Consider the following 12,837-nt stretch of genomic DNA (forward strand, 5'->3'; position numbering starts at 1 on the left):
CAGTGTCTGGATTCGGTCTGCCTTGCTCGCAGTGGGCAACGGGGCCCAGGAGGCGGCAGGCTGCCCTAGGGAGGCAGCAGGAGGAGGGGAGCACTCCTTCCCCTCCCCGTGCCGCGCTTCCCTGCCACAGACCTGGGCACTGTCCTAAGAGTGTGGGAGACAGGCGGGCCATGGCTGGCAGGCCCCAAGCAAACCCTGCCCCTCCTGCCCTCCCCGTGCGGCCTGTCCATGACCGCCCTGTCCCCAGGAGCAGCCTCCGTCCCAGCAGAGGCAGAGCAGGAGGACGACAGCCAGCAGGATGCCTGGTCTCTGCTGCTGCCACCTCCTCCCTCGCCCAGGCAGGTCGCACCTGCCGGGGAGCCCAGCCCTCGGTGCTGAGCGGGACCGGGGCTCAGGCATTTGGCTGGCAGCGTCTCACCCATCTCGCTGGCCTGTATTTCTTATGCTGCTGGTTGGTTGCTTCTTCTAACTTCTCTCTTCTGCTTCTCTCCAGTTGTGTGTGTGCGTGTGTGTGTGTGTGTACATGGGTGTCCTTCATGCGTACTGTCTCTCCTCCTCCATCAGACCTCCCTCCTTGCCCAGGGGTGCCCTGTCAGGACACATGCCCATGCCCTTGTTCCCTGTGGGACTCCCCTGTCCTGGTACGTGTGCCTCTGGGTGGCTGCGTGTGGAAGGACACGGCCCCAGCCAGGGCAGAAGTGCAGCATGTCCCAGCAGGGCGTGTACTTCCTGCCCACCCGCAGCACGCATGTGCCCCATTAGGACAGCCCCTCCCTGGTGTATGCCGGTGCCCTCTGGATACACGCACACGTGTGCTCACACGCTCTAGCATGTGGCACGCACACAGCCCCCCCTCCCCCGCCCCGCCCTTGCAGCCTCCATCCCAGCTGGCAGGCACAGGTGCACGTGCGCGCACACTCTCGTTCCCACCCTGCCCAGCTCTCACTCCTCCCTGCACAGTGACACCGCCCCCATCTCCCAGATGAGCCCTGCCCAGGGCTCCCACGCCAGGGCAGGTCTGTGTAGGCCAGGGCAGGGCAGCAAAGTCTTCCCCATGGGCAGGTTTCCCAGAGTCATCCCCAGGTTCCTGTGCCCGATGCCTCTTGTGCTGGCTGGGCGGAGCAGGAGCCGAGCCCGTGCCAGGCTCCCCAGCCCCCTCCACCAGGGCACGTTCCAATCTCTGTCTCTCTTTCTCTCCCTGCTCTCGCCTGCTGTGACGTTCATCACCATCATCTCCTCCTCCTCCTCCTCTCCTCCTCCTCCTGCTCAGCTCCTCCGCTCTTGAAGACAGTATTAAACAGTACGAGCAGGATCTGGCCAGGAAGCTGTACCAGTCCCGGCAGCGGGTGCCTGCTCCTGGGGCCAGGCCGGCTCAGGTGCTGAGCCCGGTGCAGAGTCACGCCACAAGGACCCTGGGGTCAGGAAGCCAATCCAGGTGTGCACAGCCCGTTCCCCCGGCTGCATGCTCCCGGTCTGAACGCCCGCAGGGCCTGCGGGGAGCAGCTCCTGCATCCATGCGCTGGGGCCGCCGCTCCTGCTCCTGCAGCCGTCTCGCCTGCGAGGGGCACAGGCCAGGACGTAGCTGAGGGGGCAGGCGCTGCTGAGCCCTGTGCCTGTGCTGTGCGCAGCTCTGAGTCCCCACGCACCAGGAGGGTGCGGGGCACAGAAGCACAGGGAGAGCTCGGCCCCCGAAGCACAGGTGGTTCTCCCCCTCTTCGGCCCCGGGGCCCCTGGCACGCTCTGAGACACCCCCAGGAGCCCTGCAGCACCTCTGCAGGGTGATTGCATTGGCTGGGAGGAGGCTCAGGGCCGGTGGCACCGAGTGCAGCTGTTGTTGGAGTGCCCCCCACCCTGACACTCGGGACACGCGGAAGACAGGCCCTTCCCTGGTTCATCCCGGGGCCAGGGGCTGGCTGCTGGAATCGCCCGCAGTCGTGTGCTATGAGGAAGTGACTGATGTCTTCTCTCTCGCTTCCCGAGGCAGGATGAAGTCCCTGGAGCAGGATGCCCTCAAAGCGCAGATGGTGATTGCCAAGTCCAAGGAAGGGAAGAAGCGCAGCACCCTGGAGCAGCTGGCAGAGTCGCCTTCCCCCGCCCCCACCCCATCGCCAACGCCTCTGGAAGGTACTACATGGTGACACCGTGGGCTGGGGGGGCCGGGTGTCACCGCACCTCAAGGGAGCAGCTCAGGGCTCGCTACCCTCAGCACACTGGCCAGGGCTCCCGGGTGCTAGCATGGGCTTGCTGTGGGCCAGTCCTCTTGTCACCCAGACAGGACACGGGGAGTGTCAGCCTGACAGGTGGTCCTGCTCACCCCAGACTTGGAGAGGTTCCTCTGCGGGCGACAGCTTTCTGCAGCAAGGCAGGGGAGCTAAGCCGTCCCCTGCCTGGAGGAGCAGAGGCCCCTGTGCACGGACCGGTGCTTGGGCGTGGGGTGCAGAATGTGACATGGTCTCTGCTAACCGGCAACTCTGCCTCTTTCACAGATTGCAGCCCCAGGACCGTCACCTCGCCAGGACGCCTGGTATGCGATGCAGGCACTTGTCTTCTCCCCATTTATGAGCCTGGGATCCCTGCTCCTGAACCCGCCCGGCCCTGAGAGAGCAGAGTGGCTCTTACTGCCAGGCAGGGCCTTCCACCCAGAGCCTTGTGCCAGCCCAGTTCTGGGGCACAGGCAGCAGGAGCCGACTGTGGCCGCGTGAGCTCAGCAGCACTGACCTGAGAGCTGATATCGAGCCCCAGGTTCCCATTTCCCCCACCTGTGAGCTCACCCCTTTCCCACCTTCACTTCCTTGCCTCTCTCCTCCTTCAGCTCAGCCTCTGCCCTCTGCACCCCAAAGGCCTTTCCCTTCCGAGACCTCGTCATTCCTCCCCTGGTTTACACGATCTCCAGCAGCTTTCAGCAGCTTTAGTTGAGACCAGACATGAGAGACAAGTCTTGGCCCAGAGAGCTCAAAGTCTAATAGCCAGGACAGACAGACAGAGGAAGGGGAGCAGATGTGGAGAGAATGGGATGGGATGGGCTGGCGCCAGTCATGCCACAGGGCAGGCACGGGGCTCAGGCCAGAAGTCCCTCTGACGTGAGCAGCAGGCAGGTGTCCGCACAGCACAGACGTGTCCCCGCCACATGCCCCGGCCCCTGCGTTGCTGGCAGCGCGCTGCAGCCCTCCGCTTGCTGCTGCTCTCTCTCTCTCACTCGCTCTCTTTCTCTCTTTCTCGCCCTCTCTCCTCTCGCCATCCCTTCCAGTCCATGTCCGAAAAGAAGTTTGACTACCGGGAATTTGCCGCTATTCCTTCTTCCAAACCCGTTTACGAAATCCAGGTACAAGCTGCATGCTGCCCTTCTGTGCCCAGCTGCCAGCACACCCGCTGGGCCCGCTCGGCTCTGGTGGGAATTCCCTCGCCCACTCGCCTAGAAAAGCCTCTTTCGGGGTAGGGGTAGAGCTGAGGGATTGTGGGTATAATGTCTTTGGGATGTAGCAGGATTATGGTGTGCGGCACAGGGAAGCGCCCTCACTCCCTGCGATGAGATCTGGTATCTGCTGCCAGCTGAGCACGAGGACACGGGCACGCAGCGCTAGGACAGGAGACTGCCGCCAAGGCCTGTTCACGTGGGAGGCAGCGACCTCCGTCTGCTGGAAGAGCCGGGAGGGAGGCAGCGCTTCCCCGCGGCATCGCACTCTCCCGGCAGGCAGTCGGCCCGAGTGTGGAAGACTTCAGCCAAGTACCAGAGGCCTCGGTTTTTATAAACACTCTTGTGAACACATAGCCTTTACCTGTCTTGCTGTTCCGGTCTCACAGCACCTCAGGGAGCTCTTGGGGACTCGGGGCAGAGGGACAACGTTGAAATGAGGCCGCCTAGGGCCGACGGCTGCCCTGGAAGCAAGTGAACCTCAAGAGACAAGAACAAACACGAGGACACGAAAGCCAAGGGGTCAGTCGCCCTCATGGAAGGGGAGCAAATGCCACTTCACGCCCAGGCGCAGCTGGCAGCTTGCCGAAGAAACCGGCACCACCCATTGAAGCCCCAGGACTCGGTCCCCTACGAGGAGCTGAGGTGGGGGTCTGTGGGCCCCAGCACTGACATGCCTGCCACTCATTGACAGCAAGAAGCAGCTGGAGCCGAAGCAACTCTCGGGGCAGACCTGCCTTATTTTCCTGCATGTGCGCACCCCGACTAAGTTACGCACTTTCCTGGTGAGCGGCTTTTGTAGCCGGGTCTCTGAGGAGGCCGAGGGAGTGGGCGAGTGACCCTGTCCACAGCCAGCAGCTAGAGCCCTGGGCGTAGGTGTTACTTCCCTCCTCATCCCCCTGCAGAGGTGGAAAGTGCTGGTACCCTATTCCTTTGCTTATAGTGGGGGTGCATAGGGAATGCAAGAAAATACGGAAGTCCTTTCATCCCTGCTGTCGTGCGTCACCAATGGCTGCTCGTTCCTGATGGCTGCTTTGGGCGACGTTGGACGCTGTAGTAGGTGCTGGGGGCACCATCTTTGCTTTTGTGGCCCTGTGTCGCAGCACTGAGTGCTGGACAGGAACTGGGGAGCCACCTCCCACATGCCTCTGCTACAGGGACCTGGCCCCTGCCTGCAGGACCAAAAGCCCCAGGTCCCAGAAGCCCCAGGTGCCTCCCTGGCACAACCAGCCTCAGCACCGTCCCCCTTGGAGACTACAGCAGCTTCTCTGTGCTCAACCCGCACGGTTGCCCGTAGGTCACGGTTCCTGCTGCTCTGATCGGCGATGACGGCTCTCCCTTCCCTTCGCTGTGTATGCCACATCTGTGGCCTTGGCCTCGGCCTCCTGCTCCAAACAGCGAGAGGGACAGCAGCTGCAGGCCAGTGCCAGGAGTGCGGTGCTTGGAGAGGCTGCGTGCGCAGCTTGGGGAGCGTGGCCGGACACCGTCCCCTGGCAGGTGCGTGCTCCCCGCTGGGCGAGGGCACAGCCCCAGCACCATGGCAGTCGCAGGCCACAAGGTCCCCAGGAGCTGTAGTGCAGCGAGGGACAGGAGACCTTTCATCCCACCTCCAAGGGGCCAGGAGGACGCCTCCCCCTGGCCTTGTTCACGTGGCTTCGTGCGCCGGGAGAGGAGCTGCAGCCTTTGCCAGATGCAAGCAGGAGGCCACGCAACATTCACCTCCGTTTTCTTGTGCAGGGACCGGGACTTCCCTGCTGTGATAGAAGCCGGACGCGAGGGGATCGCCTTCAGACCTCAGGTTGGGGAGGACCGGGTTAGAGAGCTTCTGGAGGGGCTGGACGCGTTCAAGTCAGCGGGTCCGGATGCTCTCCACCCCAGGGTGCTGAGGGAGCTAGCTGGGGTTATTGCAGGGCCCCTGGCACGGCTCTACGAGCGATCGTGGTGCTTGGGCCAGGTGCCAGACGATTGGAAGGTAGCTAATGTGGTCCCCATCTTCAAGAAAGGGAAAAGGGAGGACCCGGGCAACTATAGCCCCGTCAGTCTCACCTCAATCCTGGGGAAACTCTTTGAGAAGATCATCAAGGAGCACATTTGTGATGGGCCGGCATCAGAAATGATGCTCAGGGGCAATCAGCATGGATTTATTAGGGGGAGATCATGTCAGACCAACCTGATTGCCTTTTATGATCAGGTCACAAAGGCCATGGACGCAGGTGTCGCGGTGGATGTAGTCTTTCTGGACTTCAGCAAGGCCTTTGACACCGTCTCTCACCCCATCCTAATTAATAAACTAGGCGACTGTGGCATAGATGCCTACACAGTCAGATGGATTGCAGATTGGCTGAAGGGTCGCACTCAGAGGGTGGTGGTGGATGGATCATACTCGACTTGGGGGGAGGTGGGTAGTGGAGTCCCCCAGGGCTCGGTCCTGGGGCCTGCGCTGTTCAATTTCTTCATCAGCGATCTTGATGTTGGGGTGGAAAGCAACCTGTTTAAATTCGCTGATGACACCAAAATTTGGGGGGAGGTGAGCACGCTAGCAGGGAGAGAGAGATTGCAGAAGGATCTGGATAGGTTACAGGGGTGGGCAAACAGGAACAGGATGTGTTTCAATACGGACAAGTGCAGGGTGCTGCACTTGGGTAGTAGGAACCAGCAGCACACTTATAAGATGGGGAGCTCCCTACTTGAGAGCACGGAGGCGGAAAGGGATCTTGGTGTCATTATTGACTCCAAGATGAACATGGGCCGACAATGCGAGGTCATGGTTGGCAGGGCTAACCGGACCTTGTCGTGCATCCACAGGTGCATCTCGAGTAGAGCCAGGGAGGTGATCCTCCCCCTCTATGCGACGCTGGTCAGGCCGCAGCTGGAGTATTGTGTCCAGTTCTGTGCGCCCCATTTCAGGAGGGATGTGGACAACATGGAGAGGGTCCAGAGGAGGGCCACCCGCATGATCCGGGGACAACAGGGCAGACCCTACAGTGAGAGACTGCGGGACCTGAACCTGTTCAGCCTCCACAAGAGAAGGCTGAGGGGGGACCTGGTGACCGTCTATAAACTCACTAGGGGGAACCAGAAGGGTTTGGGGGAGACGCTGTTTCCCCTAGCCCCCGCTGGCATAACAAGGAGTAATGGGCACAAGTTGATGGAGAGGAGGTACAGATTGGACATCCGAAAAAACTACTTCACAGTTAGGGCGGCTAGGAGCTGGAACCAACTTCCAAGGGAGGTGGTGCTGGCCCCTACCCTGGGGATCTTTAAGAAGAGGCTGGATACTTACCTGGCTGGACTCATTTGAGTCCCGTTTTTGTTTTTAGGGTGAGTGGTTTTGTTTGTGTTTTTGGGTTGTTCTCCCGCCCTGGCGGGGGGTCGGGCTAGAAGATCTATTAGGTCCCTTCCGACCCTGAAACTATGAAACTATGAAACATCCGTGCTGCCTCTCCGGCAGCATCAGCAACCGCAGGGCTGCACCTGCCGCAGGTTCCCACAGAGTTTCACGTCGCAACTCCCTTCTGCCCATGTGTCCAAAGCACCGCGTGGTCTGAGCCTGAGGGATCCGTGGATCACCAGCACAGGGCCACAACTGCCGCCTGTGCACGACGGGCTCAGCTTGCATCAGCAGGAGACGAGGCTTCCTTGGCCTGGCCAGGGCTGTGGAGCTGCCTGCTGCAGGGCTGAGGCTCCCGCAGGCCCCTTGGCATTTCCGACCCACGTGCAGAGGCTCCTCCTGCCTGAGCAGCCACTGAGAAAGGGCTAGCGGACAGAGCTGCAGTCGCCCCCTGTTCACACGTGGCCCTCGAGCGCTGCATGGGCAGAGCCCTGGGGCGCAGCTGCTGGCTGCTCATGGCCAATGGCCCAGTGCCAATGGCCCTGGACCACGGGGCCCAGCGTGCGCTGGGATGGCCTGAAAAGTATAGACGGGTACAACCTGCCGTTACACACGAGAGGCTTGGCCCATACCGCACCAGAACCCGTGGTCCCCGCTGGGCACCAGGGACAGCGCCAGGGGGTCGGGAGCCCTGCAGGAGGGGTCGTCATCCTAGGGAGCCTCCAGGCTCACGGCTTTAGGGATCACGCACTGAGCTCGACTGACCTTGCCGAGGCCCTGCAGCCAGCGGGGTCTGCTGGGGCTCAGTCACCCGTCGCACACCGCCGGTGCTCGTGGAGTCCCCACACACCTCCCGGGGAAGCGTCGCCGGGGTCAGACACGCACCTGGCCAAGGGTGTCGGGTGAAGTGGGCCCTGGAGGAGAGTCCAGGGGATCGCAGCCCTCCACTCCACTCCTGTCCTGTCCTCCCCTCCCTGCCTGCCCTGTCCATCACTCTTTCTCTCAACCCAGCCCTGGTAATGAGGAGAGACCCCCGCCCCGCCTGCCTGGCCTAGCGCGTGAATGGAGTCGCTTCCTCTTTGCTGAGGACTTGCCCTGGCCCCTGCCTGACGGACGGGGCTGAGGGAGCTGGATGCTCACCGCCCTCTGCTCTTTTCCTTCCAGTCGCCTGATGCAGCCGATGGCCTCAGATACGTGGATGACGTGAACAGCTCGGGTGAGTTGCTGACCTGGAGCCAGGCGGTTTCCTGGGTGCCCGTGCGCCGGCTGCACTGCTGGGGCAGCCCGGGACCCCCTGGACTCGCCCCGAGGAACCCCTGCTCCACAGTCTGAAGCAGGTTCCTCTTTCTGTCCCATCCAGACTGAACCCCCCCCTCCACCTCCCAGCAGCACGGCATTGTGGGTAGGACTTTTCTGCATCATGGCTGCGTGACAACTAATCCCGGGGAGCAGTGTGTTGTGAGCATGCCGGGCCGGTGCGAGGAGCCAGGCTCCAGGCCTCCACATCCATGGGCCAGAGCAGAGGTGCTGGGTGCTGCGGCCCAAGCTGGGGCTGGGGCTGGGCTGGGCCAATGCTCTTGCCGGCACCAACCCGGCAGGGTCCTGCCTGGAGGGTCTTGCCCCTGTGCTCATGCTCAGACGCGTGCAGCATTGGGGGCAGGAAGGGGTTTCCCCCTGCTCAGACTGGTGCAGACTGGGGGGTTTTGCCTTCCTCTGCAGCGGGGGCACGGCCTCGGCCTGGGCTCTCTGCAGGGCGTTTTAACACCCCTTGCCCTGGTGGGAAACCGGCAGTCCTCATCCTCCTGCTTTACCAGAGGCAGGTTCAGGGGCTCCCCTGACTCAGTGAAATGCCTTGCAGCTGTGCAGCAGCCGGGTTGACTGCAGGTTAAGGAACGGGCCAGACAAGGACGAGTCTGGGATGGTTTGGAGGGGGTGATCCTGCCTGGGGAAGGGGCTGGACTAGACGCGGCCTCTGGAGGGCCCTGCTGTCGTGAGTCTGATTCGTTCCTGGGGCCAGCCGCAGGGGTCACCTCCTCAGGGCTGTGCAGAGGCTCCACGCCCAGCCCTTGCTCTGGACTAGATGACCAGACCAGACGTGAGCCTAGAGCAGCAAGAGCCCCAGCTCACCCAGTGACGCAGGTCGCACCGCCCTCGTGCTGCCTGAGGGCACCCTAGGGCGTTGGTCTCCTCTGTCTGGGTGGTTCCCACTCAGGCACACGTGAGCTCTGCACCCACATCACAGCCCGTGACTCGGTGCTTGTGGGGCTGCGCCTGCGCATTTGCCCCGGGCACAAAGGCAGGAGTCCGGAGCGCCCCGTGCGTCCTGCCTGGCACTCAGCCGTGAGCCTCTGCTGGCTCCCCGCCCATGCCCGGGGCATCTCCTGCTCCCAGTAGCCTGTTTGTCATTGCTTCTCTTCAGCTTCATAAGAAGCAGCTTCTCTCCTCTCTTGTCCCACTACCTTGTGCCAGCAGCCCTGGGCCCCCGTGTTGGGCTTGTTCCTTGTTCTTTGGGCAGGGAAGGGGACAGGGCACCAGCTTGGGGAGCGCTGCTGCTCGTGGCTGGTTTCTTCCAGCACGTGTTGCTCCAGAGAGGCCCGGTGACTGCACGTTCTCCTGGCGCCTCCTGCAAGAGGAGGCAGGGCCCTGAGGGCAGGCTGCTGGCGTGGAGCAGGGTTGTCTCTGCGTGCCGCCTGCTCAGTGCACAGGGACGGGCTTCCTGGGACCAGCAGGGAGGCAGGGCCCCCAGCCCCGGCACTGACCAGCTCCCCTTCATCCCAGCTGGGTGCAGCTGGGCACTCGGCGCTGAGCTGCATACCCCCAGAGCTTGCTCCCAGGGGAGGCTCTTGGCACCGTGCAGACACAAGAGGCCAGAGAGGAGCCACAGGCCATGTCTTGTGTTTCCATCGCCGGGGCCTGGCTGAGCTGAGCACTGTGGCTGCCCACGTCCAGGGAGACTCGAGCCCCGCTGGCAGGGAATGTTGTGGATGCCCACACTGGCCCGGCAGTGCACTAGTGCTTAGGGGCTTGTGCAAGCCCCTCGCACACGTTGTGGCCTAAGTACAACTCCAACTTTGGCATCTCAGGTGCCTTGGTCCCTGCTGTTCTCACAGACTGAGATCTAGGTCCAAGCACTTCTGCTCCAGGGGAGCCCCACCGTGCCTCTAGGCCACAAGCTGCCCCCCTGCCCCAGTCCCTGGCCCCTTGCTAAGAACTTTATTGCCTCCTACTCCTAGTACAGAAGATCCCCCCTAGACCAGTGGTTCTCAACATTTTTTTTGTTCCAGGACCCATTTGTAAACATCGATGGCCAGCCCCGACCCGCTGCCCCCAGGCCCCCAGTGTATGGGGTGGTGGGGCGTGTGGGGCTTCTCCCAGGGCCCCTGCTTATTCCCCGCCACCACCACTCCAGCCTTATTAGGGAACTTCAGGGTCTCCCTCCCAACCGCTCGAGACCCTGCGTCCCTTCCCCTTGTCCCTGAAAGGGCCTAGTCCTGGCTGCAACCGTGAGTCCTTGCAGCAGGCAGGTGGGGAGAACAATGCCCGATGCCCTGCTTGAGGCTGTCTCTCCTCCCCTGATCTTGCTGCTGCCTGTGCTCATCATTGGGTGTCAGCCTGAGCTGTGATGTGCCTCTGACTCCATCAGCCTTCTCTGGAGGTCTTGCCCCTGTCCGCTGTTGAGGAGAGACCCGCAAGCTCCCTGGCTTGCCTCTCTCAGCGGACTTGGAAAATGCTTCCCACGTCCTTTGCTAGTCATGTCACCATTTGTGCCTCGGCCATCCCGGTCGCCCTGCAGAGGCTGCACCGGTCTCAGAGCCGCCCATAGTGGCCAGTGGCTGCGAGTGTATGGGCGAGCTGTATAGCCCCCCGGCGCTGGCGGCAGTCATCTCCATGCCGCCCCCTCCCCCCGCAAAAATGAGCTCTGCCATGGCTCCGTGGTGGGTCACGCAGTGACCTGAGTCCAGTCCTTGCCCTCAGAGTTGCCCAGTTCCTCATGGGAGCAATGCTGCGGCACGTTGGGACCTGGTGCTGCAGGGAGGGACGGGCCCCACTGAGCTCAGCTCTGAGCTGGGCCAGGAGCAGGACTCCCTGCTCCCACGCATGTAGTAACAGCCTGGCCTTGGTGACGCACGGTAGAACCAACACTGCCATGTGCAGGGGTGGGCACCACTTCCCGGTTGAGCGTGGTGGTTGGGACGGGAGCCGGCGCCTCTTGGGGGCTGTGTTCACAGCAGCAGGACTTTGGGGCAAGAGCCTGGACGGGGCGGAGGCCACGGGCGAGCTGCTGGTCTGTCCAGGAACCCAGAGGTCCCCTGGGGCATGGGTCCATCTCCCACAGGCCCTGAGCAGCAGCAGCACCAGCCTTGCCCCTCCCCTGTGTCACCTGCAAGGCCAGTTTTGCTCTCGCCGCCACTAACACACGCCCGTAACACGTGTGCATGCGCACATCTGTCTAACACCCTGACTCAGTTAGCCCTGCCCCTGTCTGGGAGCCCACCCCTGAGGCCACAACAGCCCTCAACTGGGGCCCCTCAGCCAGGCATTTGGGCTGAGCCTGGGCTGCAGGCAGGGAATGCCCCTGCCCTTTGTCACAAGGTGCCTGGCGCAGGGCATCCTGCCCTTTGCCCTTGGGCTAGGGGGTCAGGATGGCGCAGGCCTGGAGCCAAACCCAGCCTCTCCCAGCCCCTATCCTGGCTGTGTTCAGCCCGTTTGCTGGAGCTCCTCCAGCTTGCATGGACCAAGTGCATGATGTGTGGGCCAGAGCGTGCAGGGCACAGCATGTGGGCAGGTGTGAGGCAAGGCCATGCGTGTGGCCAGGTGGCTACGACTGCAGCAGACGATGCTGTGCCACCCAAGCCCCTGTCTTGGCTCTGCTCAAGCGCCTTTCTGGAGCGCCCAGCCTGCCATGAGGCCTGGCATGGGGTGGGGGGTCAGCGAGGGCAGCTGGACTGGGGACACCGGTCCATCCTGTGCCTCATCTCCCTGTCTCTGCTCAGTCCCCCAGGAGCAGGACGGGCAGCCAGAGGAAGAGGAGCTGTTAGTAACGCGTGACCCGTCGGCGCCCAACGCCTCCGCACTCGAAGATGTGGCTCTGTACAGCAGCAAGCGCAAACTGCGGCACGGCCGGCGCAGCCTGGAGGCTGCCGTCCCCACATAGAGCATCTGGCGCCCCTGAGCAATGGGACGGGCCGGCACCGGGCTCGCAACCTTCCTGGGCTCTGCCAACAGTGCTGGCCTGGGCCCCGCAGCTGCCCCCGGCGCGGGACGGGACCCAGGAGCCCGGCAGCAGCGTGGTTAACTGACTTCCTTGGAGGCTGTGAACGTCCCTTTGCTCTCGGCCCGCAGCGCGCTGGGGCACGGGCTGAACAAAGACAGCGCTGGAGGCGCGTGGCGCAGACAGGGCAGAAGGCAGTGGCAGTGTTAGCTGCCACTGTGCAGCGTGGGGGGGTTGTGTGGGGTGGTTTGTGGGGGGCACTAGCTATTCTCCCCTGAGGAAGTTTTAACCGTGAATCCAGGGCTTGCATTGGGAGACGAAGCAGCAGGCACCACCAGCCTTTGCTCCTGTTAAGTTTTGCATAGTTGGCAAAAAAACTCCGTCTCCCCGCCCTCCCCCCACGGACCTGTCACTGGGCCTGGGCGAGCTCGGCATGGCCGACAGCACCGAGTGAAGCGCCGCTCTTGAAGCCTGTGCGCCCGAGGGGGAGGGCAGAGAGGGGGTGTGCTTGGGGGTGTGTGGGTGCCTCTGCCCTCATGGGGATGCAGCTGCTCCATGTCACTTGCCTCTGTGAGCGCAGCCACCTGGTCCTTGCGCGCCCTCCAGCCTGTGCCCTTCTGGGTGCCAGCACCGTGTCCGGTGCAGCACGGGCATGCACCCTGCTGTGCAAACCTGCGTGCCACTGGGCTTTGTCCGGTGTGTGGAGAGTGTGTGACTGTGCTGTGGAGAGGCCGTGAGCAGCTGTATCGAGGGGATAGTGTGTGCATGTGGCTGCAGTAAGGCAGAGTAGCGGGGGGCTAGGATGTGACAGATATGTGGCATAAAAGGACCAGCAGAAGATGAGGTTTGGGGTGGGGCGGAGGGGCTGGGGGGGGCTAGGTA

At 62.7% G+C, this 12,837-nt stretch overlaps 1 protein-coding gene across 1 annotated transcript in view; it reads left to right on the top strand.

Annotated features, from left to right (window-relative positions):
- SCRIB (scribbled planar cell polarity protein) overlaps positions 1-12,807 on the top strand; it is a 107,090-nt gene extending 94,283 nt beyond the window's left edge. Inside the window, exons 41-44 of the mRNA XM_025214252.1 lie at positions 1,985-2,124; positions 2,487-2,524; positions 7,908-7,959; positions 11,738-12,807. Coding sequence (XP_025070037.1) covers positions 1,985-2,124; positions 2,487-2,524; positions 7,908-7,959; positions 11,738-11,898 — 391 coding nt within the window. The 3' untranslated portion in view covers positions 11,899-12,807. The remainder of the gene's footprint in view (positions 1-1,984; positions 2,125-2,486; positions 2,525-7,907; positions 7,960-11,737) is intronic.
- Positions 12,808-12,837: the final 30 nt, after the last annotated feature.

The sequence above is a fragment of the Alligator sinensis genome, unplaced genomic scaffold, assembly GCF_000455745.1.
Source record: "Alligator sinensis unplaced genomic scaffold, ASM45574v1 scaffold987_1, whole genome shotgun sequence".
NCBI lineage: Eukaryota > Metazoa > Chordata > Crocodylia > Alligatoridae > Alligator > Alligator sinensis.